This window comes from Dromiciops gliroides, chromosome 3 (assembly GCF_019393635.1).
Source record: "Dromiciops gliroides isolate mDroGli1 chromosome 3, mDroGli1.pri, whole genome shotgun sequence".
Taxonomy (NCBI): Eukaryota; Metazoa; Chordata; class Mammalia; order Microbiotheria; family Microbiotheriidae; genus Dromiciops; species Dromiciops gliroides.
In genome coordinates, this window is record NC_057863.1 from 454,600,232 (window position 1) to 454,624,655 (window position 24,424).

Consider the following 24,424-nt stretch of genomic DNA (forward strand, 5'->3'; position numbering starts at 1 on the left):
AAGCACCGGCCCTGGAGTCAGGAAGACCTGAGTTCAAATCCGGTCTCAGACACTTAACACTTACTAGCTGTGTGACCCTGGGCAAGTCACTTAACCCCAATTGCCTCACTAAAAAAAAAAAAAAAGAAAGAAATTTAGGAAGGGAGGAATATGTAGCCAGAGCAAGAGTGATTGCCTTGGACAGTTTTGAGGGAGATCACAGGCAAGAAGAAGAGTAGGTGTGAGAGGAATAAGTCATAAGAGAAATGGAAAGATAAAAGATTATAATTGAGTACAGGCAATTCAGAGATCTTAAACACTAAAGTGGAACATTTATGTGTGATGACCAGATAAAGGGTCATCCTATGAGTAGCTGAGGTGGAGTGGAGGAAAAGGTCATGGAGATTAATATGTTGAACCACCATATTTGAGAGACCTGTATGTTGAATGCCATTAAAATGAGGGCAGGAGTTGGGTTCCATTTGTTCATTAGTTCATTGTAAAGGTTTGTGCTTGGCACAGAGAGGGTCCCTGCTCTCAGGGAGTTTACAGTTTCACAGAAGAGATAAGAACTTTATATAATGAATAAATCCAGGAATTGTTTCCCAGGAGCTATTAGATTAGCCTCTTTTCATGAGCACTCAAAAGACTAAGAAGTGGAGGAACTTTATTAGCTACTGTGAGCATATAGGCAACAGTAGAGACTGCAGGATAACCCTGTGCTGTCTTTGCTGGAAAGCTATTGTCCTACAGAGGTGAAAGGTAAACCAGGGAATGTGATACCTTGAGAAGAAAAGAAAAATAAAAAGGATAGAATTATGATGATAATCCTGGGAAGGATTCAAACCACAGTGTCTCCCAGAGGAGTGTTTGGGAATCAGATACCAAGTTGCTCATAGTTAGCCAAGGATTAGAATCCCTCCATTGTCTCCCCCATAAATCGCCCAAAGAATAGAATTTGTCCTGCTGAATCTTATGCAAAATGAGATATGAGCCATAAAATTCTCACTATTCTAATAGAAGAAAAAAATTACGTCTGGCAACAATAAATATTCCTTTGCATCCCCTCCCCCCCAAAAAACAAACAAAACAGGGTGGGAGGTGGTTGGCAGGAATAGAATGATGGAAGCTAACATCCATCTGCTTCAGGACTTTTCATCAGAACCCTGAGATTTGTAATTGGTCTAGCCCTGAGCAAGATATGTTTCACAGGGGCAGCAAGGTGGCACAGTGGATAGAGAACCAGCCTTGGATTCAGGAGGGCCTGAGTTCAAATCCAACCTCAGACACTTGACACTTACTAGCTGTGTGACTCTGGGCAAGTCATTTAACCCCAATCGCCTCACCAAAAAAAAAAAAAAAAAAAAAAAGATATGTTTTACAATCTTCAAGTTAGCAGAGCGACATAATGGGTATGGCTTCTTTGGCTTTCAATATCCAAATATAATTCATAACTTTAAAAATTTATCTGAATAAATAATACGGTTACTAGAAGTTATATATTAATGATAAGGGGGAGGGGGTGAGGTGATATGGTGAGGAGGCTGGGGGGGGGGGGCGAGGAAGGAGAAAGAGAGGCAGGGAGTACCTGAATCTGAAATTAAAGTCCAGTGTACTCTAAATGTAGAAGCTAGGCGGTACAGTGAATAGAGCACTAGTCCTGGAATTAGGAAAACTCATCTTCCTGAGTTCAACTCTGTCCTCAGACACGTACAAGCTGTGTGACCCTGGGCAAGTCACTTAATCCTCTTTGCCTCAGTTCCACATCTGCAAGATGAGCTGAAGAAGGAAATGGCAAACCAAGTGGTATCTTTGCTAAGAAAACCCCAAAATGGGGTCACAAAGAATCTGAAATCCACTGAAATAACTGAACAGCCATATACCCTAAATAATAAATTCTATAGGTCAACTTCCTAATGAATGTTTTAAAACAGATCATATATTTTTTTCAGATATTTTATGTCAGTGAAGAGACTTCCCCCCCCCAGGGTAACATATTAATTCATTACTTGAATCCTTTTTTTTTTCAAACTTAATGGTATTTTTTCCAGTTACATGTAAAGATAGTTTTCAACATTTGTTTTTATAACATTGAGTTCCAAATTTTTCTCCCTCCTTCCCTTCCCTCCTCTCTCCCCAAGACAAAAAGAAATCTGATATAGGTTATATATGTACAATCCACATTAAACATATTTCCTCATTAGTCATATTGTGAAAGAAGAATCAGAACAAAAGGGAAAAACCTCAAAAAAGGGGAAAAATAGTAATGGTATGATTCAATCCGCATTCAGATTCCACAGTTCTTTTTTCTGGATGTGGAGAGCTTTTTCCATCATGAGTCCTGTGGAATTATCTTGGATCATTGTATTTCTGAGATGAGCTAAGTCTATCATAGTTTATCATCACACAATATTGCTGTTACTGTCATTACTTGAATCCTTATCCATTTTCATTTTAACATGAATGCATTAAAGAGGCAGAAATAAAGCACTGTGTAAGGTTGGTATATGTATAAACCAGGTCTAGCTTAGATGGACTATAAAGCATGTGATGAGTAGAAATGTGTATAAAATAAAGACCTCAGAGGTCATCTAGTCCAAACCCCTTCATTTTACATGAGAAAACTGATGCCCGAAAATGTTAAATGATTTGCCCGATGTCACAGTGGTAGTAACATTTGAACCCAGGTCCTCTGACTCCAGTCAGTATTCTTTCTACTATTATATGCTACCTCACTAAGCTGGAAAAGAAAGGTGCCACCAGATTGTAAATGCTCTTAATTTTTATGTAGCAACATTACTATGTAGAAAATAGGGAGCCATTGAAGATTGATGAGCAGTAAAATAACATGACTACATCAACACATAAGGAAGATTAGTCCAACAGTGACATAAAGGATATATTGGAGGGCAGAGAGGGTGAAGTTGGGCAGATCCATTAAGAGGACATAGCCCCAGTGGGTTGTAATTATAGCCTGTATCACAGTCTTAAAGTGGCAACAAAGGGGAACAGAGGGATATAAAAGATATTAGAAAGAATAGAAAGAACTCGGTGACCAATTAAATATCATAAATGGAGAAAGAAAAATCAAAGATTATTCCAAGATTTCAAACACAGGAAACTAGATGAATATTGGGGTCATTATCAGAATTAATAAAATCAAAAGGAGAAATAATAATAATAAATGTTAATAATAAATAACAATTAGTATTTATATAATACCACTTTCAGATTCATAAAGCACTTTACAAATATTATTTCACTTGATCCTCACAACCATCCTGGGAAACAAGAATTATCATCCCCATTTCACATATGACACAACCAAAGCAAGAAAAGTTTAAGTGATTTGCCTATGGTCACATAGCTAACAAGTGAGGCTAGATTTGAACTCAGGTCTTCCTGACTCCAGGTCCAACACTCTATCCCCTATGGCGTCTATCTGTACTTGAAAGTTTAAGGAAAAGTGCATTCTTATATAGTTCCCATTTTAAAAGTTGAATCCAGGGGCAACCAAGAACCAGGTAAAACATACTCTTAAAATTATCAATGAAGGGGGCAGCTAGATGGCGCAGTGGTTAAAGCACCAGCCCTGGATTCAGGAGTACCTGAGTTCAAATCCGGCCTCAGACACCTGACACTTACTAGCTGTGTGACCCTGGGCAAGTCACTTAACCCCCATTGCCTGCAAAAAAAAAAAAAAGTAAAAAAAAAATTATCAATGAATTTCACTAAGCTAAACATTGATATTTTTACTATCTTTTTCCAGTCCTTAACTACAATTTATCCTCTATATATCTTGTTTGTAAATAATTATTTTCATGTTGTCTTCTCCACCAGACCTCTGAGTTCCCTGAGAGCAAGGACTGACTATAGAATTTCTTTGTATCCTAAGTGCTTATTATATGTACTGGTCTATACATATTATGAGCCGGTATATATATACTGTTATATACACTTGGTATTTATACCAGTATCTGATTCAAAGTAGGTACTAACAAATGCTTGTTAATGGACTGACATAAGACAAGCATAATATTTCCATTACCTTCATCATCTTGAGGATGTAATAAATATATGTAATCTAAATCAATATCTATCCTGAAGTTCTTTAGGATTCAGGGATGGAAGAGCAAAGCCAAAATGTCAGTAAGTAAAGAAAGTGAGCATTTGGACAAAAAAAAATCAGATTGGACAGAAGCCTAATAAGAATTCCTAGAAAAACTAAAGAAAGAGGTTTGTTTTTTAAAAGCAAAAAAAAATTTTAATCAAATAAGAGCAGTGGAGGAAAAATGGGAGAAGAAATAAGGGTAATGCAAGAAAATTATGAAAAGAGAATTAACAGTAAAAGAGGCACAAGAAAATAATGAAGAAAATAACTACTTAAAAATCAGAATTGGATGAATGGAAAGAGGTACAAAAGCACACTGAAGAAAATATTTCCTTAAAAGTCAAAGCTATTGCCTCCGTGAGACATCAAGAAACAATAAAGCAAAGTCAAAAGAATGAAAAGATAGAAGAAAATGTGAACTATCTCATAGGAAAAACGACTGACCTGGGAAATAGTTTGAGGAGATATAATCTAAGAATAATTAGACTACCTGAAATTCATGATTAAAAAAAGACCCTAGACATTTTATTTCAAAAAATTATAGGGGCAGCTAGGTGGCACAGTAGATAGAGCACCGGCCCTGGAGTCAGGAGGACCTGAGTTCAAATCCAGCCTCAGACACTTAACACTTACTAGCTGTGTGACCCTGGGCAAGTCACTTAACCCTAACTGCCTCGCCAAAAAAAAAAAAGAAAGAAAGAAAGAAAAAGAAAAGAAAAGAAATTATATAGGAAAATTTCTCAGATATCTTAGAACCAGAGGACAAATTAGAAATTGAAAGAATTCACTGAACACCTCCTAAAAGATTTTCCAAAATGATAATTCTTAGGAATATTATAACCAAATTCTAGAGTTTCAAGGTCAAGGAGAAAATATTTAAAGCAATCAAAAGGAAACCATTAAAATACTGTGGAGCTACAATCAGAATTATATAAGATTATTTTATCTAGTACTATAAAGAAGTGGTGGGGGGGGCAACTAGGTGGTGCAGTGGATAAAGCACTGGCCCTGGATTCAGGAGGACCTGAGTTCAAATATGGCCTCAGACACTTGACACTAGCTGTGTGACCCCGGGCAAGTCACTTAACCCCCATTGCCCTGCAAACAAAAAAAAGAAGACGTAGGGGGCTTAGAATATGATATTCCAAAAGGCAAAAGAGCTAGGATTACAACCAAGAATAACCAACTCAACAAAAGTGAGTATAATCCTACAGGGGGGAAATAGATATTTAATGAACGAGAAGACTTCTGAGTATTCCTGATAAAAAATAGAAAATCTGACATTCAAACACAAGACTCAAAAGAAGCATGAAAAGGGATATGAGTTTTTCCCTGAGGATTTCTTTTGCTGCATCCCAGAAATGTTGCTTTATATTCATGACTTACCATCTGGACTACTACAGTAGTCTCCTAATAATCCCTGTGAAGATTGGTCTTTAGTTAGCCCCTAGCTGACAAATGTGACTCCATGTTTGACCACTCATTGACCCACCTATGCACTGAAAAAATCCTATTTAGTCAAAAGCTAGGTTAAGCCAATTTCATTTAGGCAGGGTCTTCAAGGTTGTCCTGATCATAATTAGTTTAGCAAAATTTTCTAATCAAAATGTCCTTGTGGTTAATAACCCAGAGGGTGGGGTGTGTGTGAAGAGTTGAGGTGGTAGGGGAGGAAAGGTATTACCATACATACTTGCCCATCAATTTGAAGGACTGGGGAATGATACTCTGCCTGAGCTGTGATCCTTGAACACTTGTATTTTTCTTAGTACCTCACCCACAATCTCCTCACAACTCCCTGCCTCAAGTTTCTAACTATTCATGTCTATCCTCCACACAGCTGTCAAAATGATTTTCCTAAAGCGTAGGTCTAATCATGTCATCCCCGCCCCCCCCCCCGCCCCAACCTCACATGCAATACTTTCCAATGGCTACTTCTAGTATCAAATATAAACTCTTCTGTTTGGAATTTTTAAAAAATAATTCAGAAATGTATTTTATTAAGCTTAATGCTTTTAGATTATGTAATCACCCTTTGACTTATTTTTATTACAATAAGTGTTCTCATTTAATTTCCTTGTTAACTATTACATGATCATTTCCTGTTCGAGTCATCCTTTTCAGGACAAAACAAGGAAGGGGACCATTAAGAATTCCCTCTGTTCCCAGGTGACATCTGTTATTTGCTTTTTCTCATCCATCCAAGGCAGTCTCATAGATAGCTTCTGGATAATCATAAAGCCATAAATTGCATTTTGTATCTTAGAAGTGGCCATCAAGCATCAGAGGCAAAAAAAATTTAAGATACTGAATTTTTTCCACTCCATCAAGGGCATTTAATATCTTCCACTTTAATATAGAATCTGGCCCAAGCTGTGGAGGAATGGTTAATATAAGGATCCATTTACTGCCTGTTTTCTCTGCTTTCCTTGTGACATCATTTGCATGGACACTGATGCTTTATTTCTCCCTCCAAAATCCTCAGTTGCACCTAGAGCTCCAGGTGACAGCTGTGGCTAACAGTACCTCATCCTGTTTGCTTATGCATAGAGATTATGGCAGCTTTGCTTAGATAACTGTGCCAGTCATCCACACCTTTGGAACCTACACACTGTGAGCATTAGAGTCAAAAGAGAATGTGTCTGAAATCCTTTTAAGAAACTCAGGGAGTCAACAAATCACAATTACTCACCCCTATGCCCAGATGGCAGTGAACAAAAACCTGAACGGCATGAATAAAGAACATTTTATGGCTCCATCTACATTACCTCTGTCTTTTTGCCTATTTCTGTTGGAATATGGACACTGTGCCATTGCTTTTCTGCAGGTTCATTCTGGTACTGCATCTGTTTCTTGGGAATTTTCTCAAATTTCTCCCTAACCAGCACTGAATTAAACCACAGTTGGTGTAGACCACATGCCATCACTAGGTACTTGGCAATTCTGCAATGAGGTCCTTTTAAATATGCCTAAGATCCACTCCTTTCGTGTTTGTTTCTTGACATTGACCAATAAATCCAATGAATGTCTTCTCAGAATAATGTTTTTAAATGCATAAAATAAAACGCACAGGATTATGAAGGAAATCCTTATATTGAAATTATATTGAATTACAAATTATATTGAAATACACGGATATTTAGGGGGCCTAAAATTCTTTTGCCCTTTGTAGAAAGTGAAGCTAATATCCCTGTCATCATATGTAAACTTGTCATTAGGGTCAATGAGTTTTAAAAAAGAAAAAGTTGACCTTTTAAAAATTATTTAACTCTTGAATAAATATAATTCATAATAAGCATAGTGTGTATATATTTTAACATGTGTTTCCTTTACTTTAGAAAATTCATAGAAATGGGTTTCATTGATGAAAAGAGAATAGCCATATGGGGTTGGGTAAGTTGTTTTGTATATTTCTATGCCTGATAGTCAATGTAACTATAATTATTTTCTAACATGTTTTGTATGGTTACCTTGATACTATTTTCTACCATCAAGTAAAGTGAAAATTTAGTGACGTTATTTGTTTGATCAATCTATCAATAAGAATTTATTAAGTGCCCATGTGCCAGGCATTGTGCCAGGTGCTAGAAATACAAACACAACAGTGAAACAGTCCTAAAGGAGCTTACATACTATTAGAAGAGACATATTTTGGTATATAAAACAATGACACAAAATCAAAACAAGGTGATAGAGGTTGGGGGTACTTAAAGCTGAGGGAATCAGGAGAGGTTTTATGCAAAAGGTAGCTCTTGAGAGGAGTCTTTAAAGAAACCAAGAATTGCAAGAGGTAGAAATGAGGTGGCATACATTCCAAGCATGGAGGGCATGGCAAGGAGATGAATGATGGAGTGTCCAGTTTGAGGAATAAGAAGAAAACCAGCTTGACTACATTGTAGGATGTAAAAAGGGGATGCAAGATGAAGTAATATGTCATAAGGGTGGAAAGGCATATTAGGAACAAGTCGTGAAGGTCTTTAAATGCCAAAGAGAGGAGATTTTTGCTCCTAGAGACAGTAGGGAGCCCCTGGAATTTATTGAGTAGGGGAGTGATATGGTAAGAACTTCCTTTTAGGAAAATCACTTTGGCAGCTCTGTGGAGGATGGATTGACTTGGGGACAGTCAAGTTAGATCATTTAGACCCCTCCCCTTTTTTCCTAATGAATTTCTTTCTTGTAAATTGTCTCTCTCCACTGATAAAATTAACTAATAATTCCACTACTTAAATTAACTGCCCATTACCAGATGTCTTCTACATTTTAGGGAACATTGGACAAGATTATAAAAATTGTGAAGACTGAGAAGATTTAAGTTTCTTTTCTTTTTAAATTTTAGACATCTCTCTTTTGGTGTGTCTATCTTTTTTCACTATTCACTCATGCTTCACTAACCCTCTGGTATTTTGGCATGTGGACTTTTAAAATGTAACCTCCTTAGTATACAGCCCAGTCCAGTCACATCCTGGCTTTTTCATATTTTCTTTGGCAAGCAAATTCCTTCACCAGACATAATTTCCATTTGTGTGGAAAAGAGAGGAGTAAGAAGCATTTAATTTCCTATTGTAGGTCATAGAGATAGTTTTTAACATTTGAAGAACAGTTTCAAGTATGAAAAAAATGCCCACTGACTGAAGTAGTGGCATCCTGTGTTAGGCACAGCTGGCGAGGTAATAAGAATTGATGGGAAATATTGGTGTATTCTTCGGTTTTCTGATTATAAATTATTCTAATTACCGTTCAAGAAAGTTTCCAATTTTCTTTCCCTTTCAGCTGGACTTGTACTCTGACCAGCGAATGGCTGTTACTTTATAGCTATTTGCTCTGCTTGCTTTTCTTGGCTGTCTTTTCTGTAAGGGGCCCCTATGATGTGGAGTGAGTGAAATCAAGCCTAAAACAGTTTGCAGAATTCATCTCTACCCTTAAGAGAGTGGCCAAACCACTCATATTGTGAATGAAGGGAAGGTTATCTCCTGAAACTGGCTAGTTGGTACCTCTTAAAATAGGAGAGTGTGAACTACCTAGACCAAGTGGAATGTGGTAATAAATGAAGTGTCCCAGTGAAGTATTTCAGAAATGAATTTCCTTATTGTGTATCCATGTTGAAATCCCCAAAGTAAATGATCTCAGCACCCAAATATTAGGAGTAACAATTATATGAAGTCATAGTCATTTTCCTTTGGTTGAGCTTTTAATCCTGGTTTTAAAATAATAATAATAATAGCAAACATTTTTGCTAAACTACAAACTCTATTTCCTCTTTACCTTATCTTTCTCAAGGTAAATAGGGCTCTTGGAGGGTGGCTATGGTTTAGGGTTCACTCTTTTGTACAAGTAACTCCCGTCACCTAAAATATCACCATTATAGGTCCATCCTCTATGCCAATGTACAAAAAATCCTTGGAAGAAATAATATATTAAACTCAAATGACTTAAATGTGTGTGTCTGTGTCTGTGTATATATGTGCATATATGTACAAATACATATGCATATAAGAATTTATCCCTCTATAATTTTTCTCCTGACCTCTAGTCTCTCCTCACCAACTGCCTATTAGACATTCACAACTGGATGTGCCTTGGGCCTCTCAAACTCAAATATGTCCAAAACACAACTGATTATCTTTCCCCTCAAGCACATCCCTCTTCAAAACTTCCCTGTTTCTGGCAAGGGAATTTCCATCCTTCTGGTCATCCAGTCTTGCAGCTTCCACTCCTCTCTGTCTCTCTGTCTCTCTGTCTCTCTGTCTCTCTGTCTCTCTCTCTCTCTCCCCCCCATATATCCAGACAGTTGCCAAATCTTGCCAATCCTATTCCCACAACATCTCTCACATGTGTTCCCTTCTTTCCAGTCACATAATCACCAACCTCCTTGCACCAACACTAGCTGATCTTCCTAATTCAAGTCTTCCCCAAGTCTTCCCCATCTCTGATTTCTCTTCCATACAGTTCCCAAAGCAATATTCTTAAAGTATGTCTGACCCTGTCAGTCCCTGACTAAATAAGCTACTGTAGATCCCTATTAATGCCGGTATAAAATATATACTCCTTTGTTTGGAATTGAAAGCCCTTTATACCTTGGATCCAACCTGCCTTTCCAGGCTTATTACACATTACTGCCCTCCATGCATTCTGTGGTCCACCTGAAAGGTCCTCTTTATCATTCCTCACATACAACATCTATTTCCCATCTCCATGCCTTTGCTCAGCGACTGCATTCCCTCCCTGCCTCTGCCTCTTAGAATACTTCGTTTCCTTTAAAGTTCAGCTCAAATGCTGCCTTCTATATGAGGTCTCTCCAGATCCCCTAGACGGCTGCTGCCTCCCACAAATATTGCATTGTATTCATCTTTTACATACTTTTAAATGTGCATAATGGTTCTCCTGATAGAGTGTATGCCCCTTCTTTCATTCTGGTCTCTGTACCTCCAGTACAGTTCCTGGCACAATGCATGTGCTTCATAAACTCTTGTTGATTAATTAACTGATTGAAAACACGATATCAGTTCCTGATTGATTCATGAGACGCATTTCCAAGCCAGACAGGAGCCAAGCCCTAAGCAGGAAGGAGATGAAGGAAAGGGAAAATATAGAGACATGTCTGGGTGGGCAGCCAAAATATAGCATAAATTCTGAGTGATGAGTAATGAAGTAAGAGGTGAGAGGGAACCAAGACAGATGATGCCTTGGGCCAGTTCTGCCAGAGAAGTTAATGGTTTTCCAGATCCTTTCAAGGAGCATGAAACAGAACATTCATCCAGCAGTCATTTTATCTCCTCAGGGACCTGAGCCAAAGACAGACACATCCAGCGCACAAGATACTTACTCTCGGGGCAGCTAGGTGGTGCAGTGGATAGAGCACCGGCCCTGGAGTCAGGAGTACCTGAGTTCAAATCTGGCCTCAGACACTTAACACTTACTAGCTGTGTGACCCTGGGCAAGTCACTTAACCCCAAATGCCTCACTAAAAAAAAAAAAAAAAGATACTTACTCTCACTCAGGTGTTATCCCTAGACTTCAGTATCACAGAGGAAAGTGTGTTTCCATGACTCCTAGATTCTATATACTAACTAATGTAGGGGCCAAGCCTTTATAAAGTAACTGTTTCCCTCAGCTCTAGATCTGTTTCTATATAGACATACATGATTACCTAGGCAATTTGGTCTTTAAGAAAAATTAATCCAAACACTACCTTTTCCTCAACTACCTAAACCAATGAGAAAATAAGATTTTATTGCAAAGGGTGAACAGTATTTGCTTTGCCCTAGGTTATTGGTACTAGCAGGTAAGGGTTATGGGAAAAGGTCATACCTACTTCCTGTGGTGTTTTTCACTGGTTGACTCTTGTTCCTGGAATGCGTTCTATCCTGACTTTGGCCTTTTAGCTTCCCTGGCTTTGTTCAAGGCTCAGATCAAATTCCACCTTCTTCAGGAAGCCTTTCACAGTCTCTCTCCCTCCTTCCTCCCAGAACTTCCCCTCTAAGAATACTTTTCACTTATGCCCTATGTATTTATTATATGTAAAGTTCTTCATGTTGCCTCTCCATTAGAACACAAGCTTATTGAGAGCAGGGGTTGTGGTTTTGCCCTTTTTTGTACCCCCTGTGCATAGCACAGTAATTGGCACATAGTAAACATTTTATTGTTTTGTTTTGTTTTGTTTTGGCGAAGCAATGGGGGTTAAATGACTTGCCCAGGGTCACACAGCTAGTGTCAAGTGTCTGAGGCCAGATTTGAACTCAGGTACTCCTGAATCCAGGGCTGGTGCTTTATCCACTGCACCACCTAGCTGCCCCTCATAGTAAACATTTTAAAAATGTTTAGTGGCTGATGGATCAACTGACTCTCACCACACTTGGCCTCAGTCTTCAAGGGGAGTAATATGCATCCCCACCTTTTCACACTTTTTGGCCTTAACATATAAAATGTCATGTGTCCATTGAATGTCAGAACCAGAAGGAACCTTAGCGGTCATCTTAACCCAACCCCATCAATTTCACAGTAATAATTTTTCAAAGTTAACATTTAAATAGTATTTTAATGTTTTGTAATGCCTCCTGCATTTATTTTCTCATTTGGTACACACAACAGCACTGTGAGCTCCTCAGAACCAGATCCCTTTCTACTATTCTGGCATTTTTACACCTTGCAGGCCTCTATTCTGTGATCTAGTACCTCTGGCCTCCTTGTAGCTCCTTCAACGCTACTCCATCTCCCAGCTCTGGGCATTTTCACTGGTTGTTCATCATGCCTGGAACTCTCTCCTTCATCATCCCACTTCCTGGCTTTCTTCAGTCTCAATTAATGTCTCACCTTCTGCAAGAAGGCATTTCTACTTGATCTTATTGCCTTCCCTCTGAGATTACTTACAATTTATTCTGCATATATTTTGTTTGTAGATAGTTTTTTTACATGTGTTAGCCCCTATTAGCCCATGAACTCCTTAAAAGAATTTATATTTGTATTCTATGTGCGTGACAACTAGAAATTGCTTTAAAAATGTTTCTTTGGGTTGACTTACTCATTATCAGTGTCAAAAAAAAAAGGATTCGAATTCAGGTCTGCTTGACTTCAAGTTCAGCCCTCTATCTGTTTTCCTACATAATTTATAGAGGAGAAAATGCAGAAATAAGAAGGGCAAATGATTGGCTCAATGTCACACAGCTAGAAAGGGACAGAGCTAGGGTTCTAGCTTCAGGCCTTTTCCGATTGCTATGAGCTGTCCACTTTTCCATTAAATTTAGTGTATTTGTTGATTACTTAATATGGACCCAGCACTGTATTTCATGTTGTTTGCTTAGTACATTGGAGAATGGAATCAGTTAGATAGGTGAGGTACAAGTGTAGGTTCTGTCTAAATTAGTGGACTTAGAATGTCAAGTTATGGCTTTATGTAGTTAATATAAGGAAGCCTGTCTGGTCAGGTTGTGTTGAATAAGCAGCAGTTCAAAAGATGGGTTCCTTTCTCTTCCAGTAGCTGAAGTCAATTCAGATCAATAGAGATCATCAGCAGTGAAAATGGAGGTTATACAAGAGAGATTCTGCGTCTTTGCATTTTTAAGCTTATTAGAAAAAAAGATTCCAGCACACTTATCATAGCTAGTTTGTTGCTGTTGTTGTTCAGTTGCTTAGTTGTATCTGACTCTATGTGAATGCATGGACTTTTTCCATGGGGTTTTCTTGGCAAAAATACTAGAATAGTTTGCTATTTCCTTCTCCAGTGTCTCCCTTTTTTACAGATGAAGAACTGAGCCAAATAGGGGTTTAAGTGACTTACCCAGGGTCACATACCTAGTGAGTGTCTAAAGCCAGAAATTAACTCAGATCTTACTGACTCCAAGCCTGGTGCTCTGCCCTCTGTACTACTCACCTGCCCCAATGTCATGGTTATACCAAGCCACAAATAGCATTGGACACATGAATTTTTTTGCTTCAGGGTGTTAACATTGGTGGTAGAGGGGTCTTGTGCTTCCTTCCTAATAGCACCACAAGCCCTCATAGACCTCTAAAAACATAGACTATACAAGTCCCCCTGCCACTACCATAATTTGAATTCCATTGCTTTGGCACTTCTCTCCCAGAGCTGCACCCCCCTGCCCCAAACACTTCCAAGCATGGTCTCTCTGAGGAACTGAGTGTCCCTTCTTGGGCCACCATCCCCTTTCTCTGGTCCTTCCCCGATTTTTGGTAGAACCTACAGTCTGGTTACCCTCTGGACAATCACCTAACCTTCTCCCCAACCAAGTATGCTCCAGAGCAGGCTATGTTTGCATAAAGTATTTTGTAAATCCCAACATGATTTCCTATGTAAATGAAACTATGTTTTAAATTATACTTTAAACAAAATGGCAATATGCCTCCAAGTGCAAAGGACAGCATTCTAGACTTCTCATTTCAGCTCTGCTAAGTGGGTTCTTTCTCACCTCCGGTATCCACTCTGCCTGGGAGGCACACCCACATGTCAGAGCATAAAAAGTCATCTCTACTTGCCGAATTACTTGTCCAAACTGGGTGAGATTTAAAATGTGCATCCATGGTCATTCTGTCTCTCTTAGAATTTTGACTTTTGTTTCTATATGCTGAAGATATTTAATTCACCTTAGGTTAAATCAGGAAATTTCATCTAAAATCAGTTTGATCATTCACATAGAGAGAGGGTCGATAAATTATTCCAGAAGATTCTGACCTGAAAGGCTGAAATAAATGACATTATGAGTATCATTCCATTACTTTGCAATCTCTGGTTAGTTTATACAGAAGTGAAGTGAGGTGGTACACTATTTCTCTTTGGGAAGTATGAACTATTTCAATAAAATCAAGAACAATAATGAAGATTCTAGAAGGCCCTTTGTGCAAAGAACCCAAGCTCATTCTACTGTCATTAGAAGCTAAAATTAAGAGTGAAATAGCTTCAGTTCCCAAAATAGTTGTTGTTAGTCTACTAATCAGAACAAATTATTTTTACATTTCAAATGAAAGCTCGAAATAGGTATAATATTGTCACATACCAAAATGATTTCCAAATGATTTAGTTCATTCCATCTTTAAAAAAAGATACACGCAACAAAAAATACATTTTTCTCTATCAAAGCTTCTTATTTTAAAGAGTTTCTTCCTTCTCAGACAGGGGCTGGTTATACTATAATCTAGATGACTTCTTTTTATTCAAGAGGACTTTTGCTAATGAGCATGTTCTGTAACCATGACCCATTAAAGGCATTTTTAGGAGCTGAAAATGAAGTAAAGGTCTTGATGATAATGAGTATTATTTCATTCATTTGCTCTCTGGTCAATTTCCAGATCATTTTTCAGGAGTTAAAAATATGGACTGGCCCAAAGGTGCCTCCATCAGTTGCTGACCTTAGTAAGAATTCTTGAACATACTTGTCCTTTTGCATTCAGAAATGGACTTGATGGTGACACAATCAAGAAGGACTTTCTTACCTCCTTCCTTCTTTTCTTTTGATCAGGCTTGCTAACTGGAGAGAATAAAAGGGAAGACTAAACTGTGCCCTTTCTGAGCTAAATTTCTGGCAGTATGTGGGCATAACCCACCTCCATCCATCCCTGGCAGGCATATCATAGACAAGAGATATGCCTTCTCTGTGCATGATATTAAGAGCTCCCTTAGAAGACTTGTATGAACTGATAAAGAGTGAAGTAATCAGAACCAGAGGAAAAATTTATACAATAACAACAGTGTTTAAACTGTGTGTGTGTGTGTGTGTGTGTGTGTTTGCAGAGTTTGTTCTTCCCACATATCACTCTGGACAGCATTTATGCAAACTGGATCCATTCCTTCCCTATCACCAAACAGTCAGAATCTTATTAATAAATAACATCATATTTAAGAATAGGCTTCAGGGCAGCTAGATGGTGCAGTGGATAGAGCACCAGCCCTGGATTCAGGAGGACCTGAGTTCAAATCTGGCCTCAGGCACTTGACACTTACTAACTGTGTGACCCTGGGCAGGTCACTTAACCCTCATTGCCCTGTACAAAAATAAAAAATAAAAAAAGAATACGATTCAACTTTTCCAATTAGAAAATATTAAAGTACAGATCCATTTGCAGTTTCACGTTTATACTTGTAAGGGGCCTAAATTTCTAGCTATGATGTCTAAAATCTAATGAGTGGTCGCCTTAAATTAGAAGCTTTAGCAAGGGTTTAGACTTTTATGTATTTATTAAAGTGCATCAGAAGTTGGTGAGGAGAGAGGTAAAAGGCAAACTTCTTCTAACTATCTAATAGACCCCAGCATCTGACCCGCCAAGCCGAGGTCAGGAACCCAAAAGGGTCTGTCCTCAGGGGCTTCTCCCAGAATCCCCCTTGTGAAACTAGAAAGAGGGCCATCCACACACACACACAGAGCTCTAAGCTAATTGGTTGCTAGCTCTTATTGACAGGTCCCACAGGTGGTTCTATAGATGTAACTTCCAGATGCTGGGCAACTCCCAGACGCCAGGTAACTTCTGTATGCTAAAGTCACATGGTTTCTAAATCACATGCCTTTTCTCCTCGTGGTGGAGCTTCCCTGCAATATCCCTCCCAGCAGGGGGTGTCATTCCAATTCTCACATACTGTAGTGTTTTGGGATGCTTTATTGATAACTCAGAGAAAGAAATGATGCCTAAGCAGATCCAGTGATTTACTGGAATATTTCACTCCACCACCCCATGTATTTTCCTATTCTCCTTCTACCCATAAATGTGGAGGATAATATAAAGGATTCCGAAAAAACAACAACATATTTTCCTCTTAGAACATAGGCTGATAGATTTGTCCAAAATCTTCAAAGTGGATTTTTTTAGTTCTTTATGATAATAAATTTTGCTAACATTCCAACATTCTTTTTTTGCTTTCTAAAGTTGTACAGTTTATTCTTCCTGTCCTTTCAGTGGGGATATCTATACCTATTTTGTTATTGATCAGTCATTTCAGTCATGTCTGACTCTTCATGACCCCATTTGGGGTTTTCTTGGCAAAGATACTAGAGTGATTTGCTATTTCCATCTCCAGCACATTTTACAGATGAGGAAATGGGGTAAACAGAGTTCAGTGACTTGCCCAAGGTCACACAGCTAGTAAGTATCTGAGGCCAGATTTGAACTCATAAAAATGAGTCTTCCTGATTTCAAGCCCAGTACCACCTATCTTCTCCACCTATATCAACAATATATATATATATTCACTATGTAGATATAAAGATATAGCCCCAATGAAAGAGCAGAAAGAGTAAATAATAGATACACATGCACACCCACCCATGTGTATGTGTGTGTGTGTGTGTGTGTGTGTGTGAGAGAGAGAGAGAGAGAGAGAGAGAGAGAGAGAGAGAGAGAGAGAGAGACCCCTCATGACTTCTGCAAACATATATGTTTTCCTTAGGAATATGGTTTCATTGCTTTTTGTAGTTTCTTCAAGTAAAATGACTTTTCTTGTAATGGGGTCATTGTAGGGATAGAGATGAAAAGGAAACAATTCAGAAGAGACAACAAAAATTTTCCTTTTCCTATTTTTCATAGCTCTTTAACTACTCCTATCATGTTTCAAGAGGTCCTTTTTAAATAGACCACACCCACAATTTCAAACTTCTTCCCTTTTTAGCAGTTAAATGTTTACAAAAAGGTCCAGACAAGTAAATACGAAGCTAACTTTGATTAATTTTTTTCTAGTCCTATGGTGGATATGTATCTTCATTGGCCCTTGGATCTGGAAGTGGTCTATTCAAATGTGGAATAGCAGTGGCCCCGGTCTCCAGCTGGGAATATTATGGTATGGAAATATTTCATAAATGTTAAGTTGGAAATCGTTTAGCACAAAATCACCCTGTATGTGAAGCTGCTAAAAAAAAATCAAGATATACAGCCAAATTTACCCCTATCTTGAGCAGAAAATAAGAATCCACAAATGGGTATGTTTACTTAAATCATCACAACTGCATTGCAACAATGGAAATGTTTTCTCTCAAGACTGAATTCTCAAAAAAAGAGTGAATTCTCATTCATAATTTCATAATTCTTATTTTCTCTGAAATGCCTTATGCTACCTTTGAACCTAATCTTTAAAAACCGAATCAAGTCCATAACTTTACATGATACCACATTGCAGTCATAACAAATTTCCAAGAACATCTGTTGTAAATGAACCTCTGGGGCTAAGATGTCACTGATTCTACCCTCCACAATTTGGAGGTGCCAACGTAATAGCTCAAGGAATTAAAGACATTGATTTTACTTCAGGGTTTCACCTTCCACATGCAGCTTTTTAAAATGTCAAAATTCATGTAGGATGGATTGAGTGATTTGAATTAATTCTAGTAATTGATCAAATGAGTTTTTACCAATCCATCTTCTCTTTCCTTGAGGAGGGTGGGAAGTGGTAAGAAAGGGGAGGAGCTAAGTTATTGAATAGGAGCAGAGTAAGAAAGAAAAAAAATGGTTCTGTGGTTTCAAGGGGTTTTCTCAACAACAATAACAAAGATCTCCCTTTGGATATATTTCTAGAGAATGCTACCCTGGAGATGTCATTCTTCTTTATGGCAACCCACTTTTTTTTTTTAGTGAGGCAATTGGGGTTAAGTGACTTGCCCAGGGTCACACAGCTAGTAAGTGTTAAGTGTCTGAGGCCGGATTTGAACTCAGGTACTCCTGACTCCAGGGCCGGTGCTCTATCCACTGTGCCACCTAGCTGCCCTAACCCACTTCTTTTTAATAAAGCTGCAGGTGATACCACCTCTTCTTATAGTAAAAAAAAGTTCCCGAGATGTTGAATATATCACTTTGCTTTATCACATCCTTTCCTTTCTATGCATCCAGTTTAGTAAAAAAAAAAAAAGCACCACTTCCTTTGGTCCAACAGGGGAAGCCCCCTCAACTTAAGCTCTGATGAAGATATGATCATTGGAGTATGGTTTTTTAAAAAATCACAAATTTCAACCAAACTAATCTGATGGGATGGGGAAAGCACTGGTGTGGGTTTACTGGAAAATAAAGTAACTCTCAAAAAATGTATTTCAGCATCTATCTACACTGAGCGCTTCATGGGTCTTCCCACAGAATCAGATAATCTTGAACACTATAAAGTAAGAATTTTCTATTTTCTTCATTCTGTGATTTTTATTTTGACTGTACTAAGGAATTTTGAAGTGATCATTTAGGGATGCATGTTTTAAACTCAGGAAAACTAATCAAAGATTCTGACTCTTTGTAACTTGTAAAGCAGAATATTATCAAAGAAGACAATGTTCCTTGACTATAATGGATGCCAAATGTAACTGTTTGTTGAATTAAATAGCATTTAGCTGTTCTTTTTTTGTGGTGCCCTCTGCCTCTACTTCAGACATAAATTGTCAAGGCATTGCTTATGTCTACAGTTAAAGTTCAGTCAATAAACATTTATTAATCACCTACTTACACATGGGTGAGCACTGGGCAGTAAAGGAAAAATATAGAGATACAAAAGTCTCTACCCTCCTAGAACTTATAATCTAGTAAGGAGAGAAGACAAGAACAGATAGCTATATCACAAAAAATTACGTAAAATGTGCACTGAAGAATTATGACAAAATATTATATAAGGTTGAAGAGGGAAGATGGGGGGAGATCTTTTTTTTTTGGTGAGGCAATTGGGGTTAAGTGACTTGTCCAGGGTTACACAGCTAGTAAGTGTCAAGTGTCTGAGGCCAGATTTGAACTCAGGTCCTCCTGACTCCAGTGCCAGTGCTCATTAACAAAAAAAATGGTGATCTAGGAAGCTTTCATGGCATCTGAGTTTGACTATAAAGTATAAGTAGAAATTCAACAGGCAAAGGGGAAGAAATGATATCCTAGTCAATGAAGTGTCACTAGAGTATGAAGAAAAGCATAGATACAGCAATATTATGGGATGAGACTTATATGAGACTTAGGCTGGACCATCACAGATATAGAAGGGACTAATATAAGATAAGACTGACAAAATGGGGAGGTGTCAGATTGCAGAGGGTCTTGAATATGGAACAAAAGAATTTGGATTTACTCATTGAACAACTGGGAGCCATTGGATATTTTTAGTAGAGATTATTAATTGACCAGATAGATCTTTGGTTTCAGTATGAATTAGTGATTTCATTATTACAAGGGTTTTTTGTCCAACATTATTTTTTCTCCCTCTTCTCTCCCCATCCCTCTGAATAACAATTAAAAGAGGAAAAATAAAACCTTCATAACTAATACACATAACTCAAGCACCAAAATGATTGAATTGGCCATGTTAAAAAATGAACAACTTATTCTATACCTTGCTACTCTTGTAGTTTGACAAGCTAAGAATCTTTTAGGCTTACATTATTTTAATTGAAGTAATTTAAGAGGTGATGAAAATGTGATACTTTAATTCCTAAACATTTTTCAGCCAATGTAATAAATAATTCCAATAGTGGTGCCTGGTCCTCTGGCTGCTAATTTAGGTGGTTTTCTATGGGCACAATGTGTTAGAACTTGAAGCTACTGAACTGATAATATTCTTTCTTTTTCAGAATTCAACAGTGATGGCAAGGGCAGAATATTTCAAAAATGTCGACTATCTTCTCATCCACGGAACAGCAGATGGTGAGGTTTTAAGAAAGACTCTTACACATAAAAATACTGAGCCAGCATCACTTTGTTTGAGCAACATTAAGCATCCTCCTATGCCTGTGCTCAGGGTCAGTACAGAGGTGTCAAGGACATTTCCATATAGAAGTTCGCTTACTCACTGCTGACGGTGTCATCTCTATGACTAGATAATTGTTGGTGTTCATTTCCAGTCAGTGTATTGTCACTCCATGCTTTCTGATATTTACCAGGTTTTAATAGCACTTCAAATCTCTCTCTTGCAGATAATGTACACTTTCAGAACTCAGCACAGATTGCTAAAGCTCTGGTGAACGCACAAGTGGATTTCCAAGCAATGGTACATAATTTCTTATTGTTTGTTCTCAGCACTATGGGTCCAAGGCAAAAATCAGAATATTTGGTGAAACCCAATAGAAAAAGTACAGGATATGGGGTTGGGAGACTAGGTTCTAGTTTCTATTTTGTTATTCAATTTTTGACAAATGATTTGAAGGACTTGATCAAGTCACTTCTGTCTGGGCCTCAGGTTCCTGATCTATAAAAAGAGAAGTCCAGATAAGATTGTTTCTAAGACCTATTTCAGCACTAACATGCTAAGCCTCTGTTATTTTTGTACAACATTTTTAGGTTTGGCCACAATCTCAGAGTGGCACAATAACTCATAGAAAGTCATATAATGAGTTAGTTTAGAAATAGATCCCAGGTCTTCTAACATTTAGTACTGTATCCTTTTAACCACATTGTGCTACTAACCCAACATTATTAATCCCTTCTCTCAATAAGCATACCAGATGTTATACTTACAAAAAAGGTTAGAGAATACAGGATACCCCATTTTCTGGTACCACAAAGTATGGTACAGATAGGAAGTGTCGTTTGAGTCAAGAGGAAGGAACACATAGGAAGAATGTGGAGCATCGCAGGTCAGTGTTTCCATACCTCGAGAATTAATCTGCTCCTGGTTTACTTAGAACCATCGTGCACCATCCATATCATGCCTTACACTTACCAGTTTTCACAGTGCTATTGCCTTGGTTACATAATTTGACCCTTACAATGACCATATCAGCTAGTTAGGGCAGGAATTATTATCATCATTTTAGAGATGAGAAAGCTAAAGCTGAAATAGGTAACAATGACCAGTTCTGTGGTCTTCTGCCTCCTACTTTCCTGTCTAGCCATGATCCAAATTTAGCTATAGACACAAGCAAATCATCTTTTTTATTGGAATCTTCTCCTTTTGGCTGTAAATTTAAGATAGAAATAGAAGGCAAGAAAAAATAGAATAACAGAAATGAAATCTAGGATAGGGCACTTTTTAGTGGCCCACAGAGTCTTATATCAGAATTCTTTCACCTGAGGTCAAACAGGTGGCGTGGTTGCACAGGGGACATTGCCAATACAGATTTAGCCATGCTGGGACAGAAAGGTCATCCTCCAGAGAGCCCAATTCAAATCCCCAAAGGGATTAGTTAGGAAAAACAAGCCCCCAAAAGAGAGTGATGGGACCCTCAGAGTGGTAGGTAGCCTAGGGCCAAATTAGAGAGGGGCATGTGCCATGTGACACAGGTCAGGGAAGGATTGGGAAGTAGAAGGTATGAAGTCATGTTTTCAAACCACTGTGGGGAGGAAGCTTGTATCACCTGAGAACCCTCCTCCAAGAGATTTCAGTATCCTACACAAAGCCTTAACTCTACCTAACTCTACCTAAAGACTAATTACTCATTTGACTTTAGCCTTCATGAAGATAATGGGCAGTGAAGTAGAGAGGAACTAGAATCTGAGCAAGGATGAAGAGTTCTTTTAGTTTCCTTTATTTTATTTTCTCCACAGACCTAAATATTGCCCTATTTTCCCTTTTATCAAAAAAGTGCACACACACATACACACACACACACACACACACACACACACACAGGATTCTCTATTTTGGAGATCTGCTAAATTTATAATTAACAAATGACAAAGAGGGTCCATTCTAAAATCTTTATTTTGCAGACAAGAAACCAAAACTTACATAGTCACCTAAGCCCAAAGTAGTAATTTTGGTTCCTAAGGAAAATAGTACAAAATGTTTCCAGGGAAAGCAGCAAAAACACTGCCCTCAAATCCTTTGTAATTCATGATGTAAAAATAATAAAAGAAATAATCTAGACAAATTTCATTGGGAGTTGGGGGGCGGATTATCAGAATCTTAGTTACCATAATGGCTTCTAGGTGATAAAGGAGTATGTGCATTAAATTTTTGTACTTTCTAAGTTTTGGTGTAGCGGGACAAAGAACCTCTGGCCTCAACCTCGTTATGTCTCTGTAACACATGCATTGCATAGACTTACGAAAAACTCGATCTCTTTATGGATATATTATAATTTAATGCACGTTGAAGTTTAAAATTATCAAGTTCTCCCATGATGTAATTTCTTTAAGCATCATTATTTTCTAGGGTGATTGGCATTTATATTAGATTTACGTTTCTTCCAACTAGGAAAAATCTAATATATTGTGGATTCAAAAATAGCAAAATAGTTATTTAAAGAATATGGAAGTCATTTATTAAGGTTTAAAAGAGCTACTGAAAAATTTCCTAGCCTAAATGGCTTACTTAAAAATAATTTGTTAATATTTTTATTGTTTTAGGAAAGCACTTTGAAAAACTATAAAGAACTATACAAATATGAGATATTATTAGAATTATTATTCTTTTGAAAATACATAGTCAAAATGTTACAAAAATAGTCAAAATACTTCTTTTTACCAAGAGAAGGAAAACAAATTCAAAGCTCATTTATTTTCTGGATAAATAAGTTTCTTTCTTTTCTATTTCAGTGGTATTCGGACCAGAACCATGGCTTGTCAGGCCTGTCAACTAATCATCTCTATATTCACATGACCCACTTCCTAAAGCAGTGTTTTTCTTTATCAGATTAACAGTGGGAAGGGGGAGTGGAGGGAAGAATAAATCCATGTCAGTGTCTTCAAAATCTTAATGTAAACTTCTTAACCCCTTTGCTTGTTTCTGTGAGAACGTTAAGGGTGTGCTCTTGTAGCCACTTCAACGAATTATATTCTAAAGGCTGGTTACCGATTAGGGGCCTGAGATGTTTAAATTAAATTGTGTTTACATATATCTTTTGATACTGTACAAGAGGATGGAGTCTTAAATTTTGCTTTGAACTGATGCAGGATTTTGATAACCTGTTTCAGTAGGCATGAATACATGTTCTCCAGCAGAATAAATAAATGCTTGTTGAACTGAATTCAGGTTAAGATGTTCCTGTGTCAACGTCTATGAAATTTAAGTCCCAGGTCCTATGTCAGAAAGAAGTACTTGGCTGGAGAGAACAAATAAAATCAAGCTGTCTGTGAGAAAATAGAAAGAGTAGAATAATTGACCTGAGCGTCTCATTAAAGCTCCAAACAGCAAGAAAAGCAAAATGGGCATAAAAGCACTATTCAAGAAAAGTTTGTTGTTGTTTGTGTCTGGACCTTGTTTCTTTGGTGTAGGGAATTCTTTGGTATGGCACCTCCCTCCAATGATGTAGATTACCAACTTTCTGTAATTTATGGCTTTGGTGACTTACTAGTGCACTAAGAATAACTTGCCACTTCGTCCCACAGTTATCTGTCGGAGGCATGGCTTCCTGACTCCTAGGCCGGCCCTCTATTCATCATGTGAAATGGGCCAGATTTAAGACTGGATTCAGCAAAGTATCCTGAAATTTGAATTATCTGAAGTATTTGCTATTTTCTCTTCAAGGAATTAAATTCCCATAAAAGGATTTCCCTTCAGCATCATAATAATTAATATAATTAATATTATTATTAATAATAATGTTAGAACTTATATAGTCTTTAAGGTTTTTAAAAGGCTACATAGGGACAGCTAGGTGGTGCAGTGGATAGAGCGCTGGCCTTGGAATCAGGAGGACCTGAGTTCAAATCCAGCCTCAGACACTTGACACTTACTAGCTGTGTGACACTTAACCCCAACTGCCTCACCAAAGAAAGGCTACATATATAGTATATTATTTAATATTTTACATATATATGTAATCTCTTATTTGATCCTCACCACAACAATGGGAGATAGGTTCTATCACTATCTCCATTTCACTGATAAGGAAACTGAGACAGAAGTTAAGTGATTTTCCCTTGTTACATAGCTGGTGTCTGACCTAGCTATCTCTATAATATTATTTATCCATGATATACATATATCTATACTCAGATGCCCCCAAATAT

At 37.7% G+C, this 24,424-nt stretch overlaps 1 protein-coding gene across 1 annotated transcript in view; it reads left to right on the plus strand.

Annotated features, from left to right (window-relative positions):
• LOC122747778 (fibroblast activation protein alpha) overlaps window positions 1–23,326 on the plus strand; it is an 81,071-nt gene extending 57,745 nt beyond the window's left edge. The window contains exons 20-25 of the mRNA XM_043993619.1: window positions 7,426–7,480; window positions 17,261–17,360; window positions 18,605–18,669; window positions 20,104–20,176; window positions 20,446–20,519; window positions 23,009–23,326. Of these exons, the coding sequence (XP_043849554.1) occupies window positions 7,426–7,480; window positions 17,261–17,360; window positions 18,605–18,669; window positions 20,104–20,176; window positions 20,446–20,519; window positions 23,009–23,110 (469 nt within the window). The 3' untranslated portion in view covers window positions 23,111–23,326. The remainder of the gene's footprint in view (window positions 1–7,425; window positions 7,481–17,260; window positions 17,361–18,604; window positions 18,670–20,103; window positions 20,177–20,445; window positions 20,520–23,008) is intronic.
• The last annotated feature ends 1,098 nt before the right edge of the window (window positions 23,327–24,424 follow it).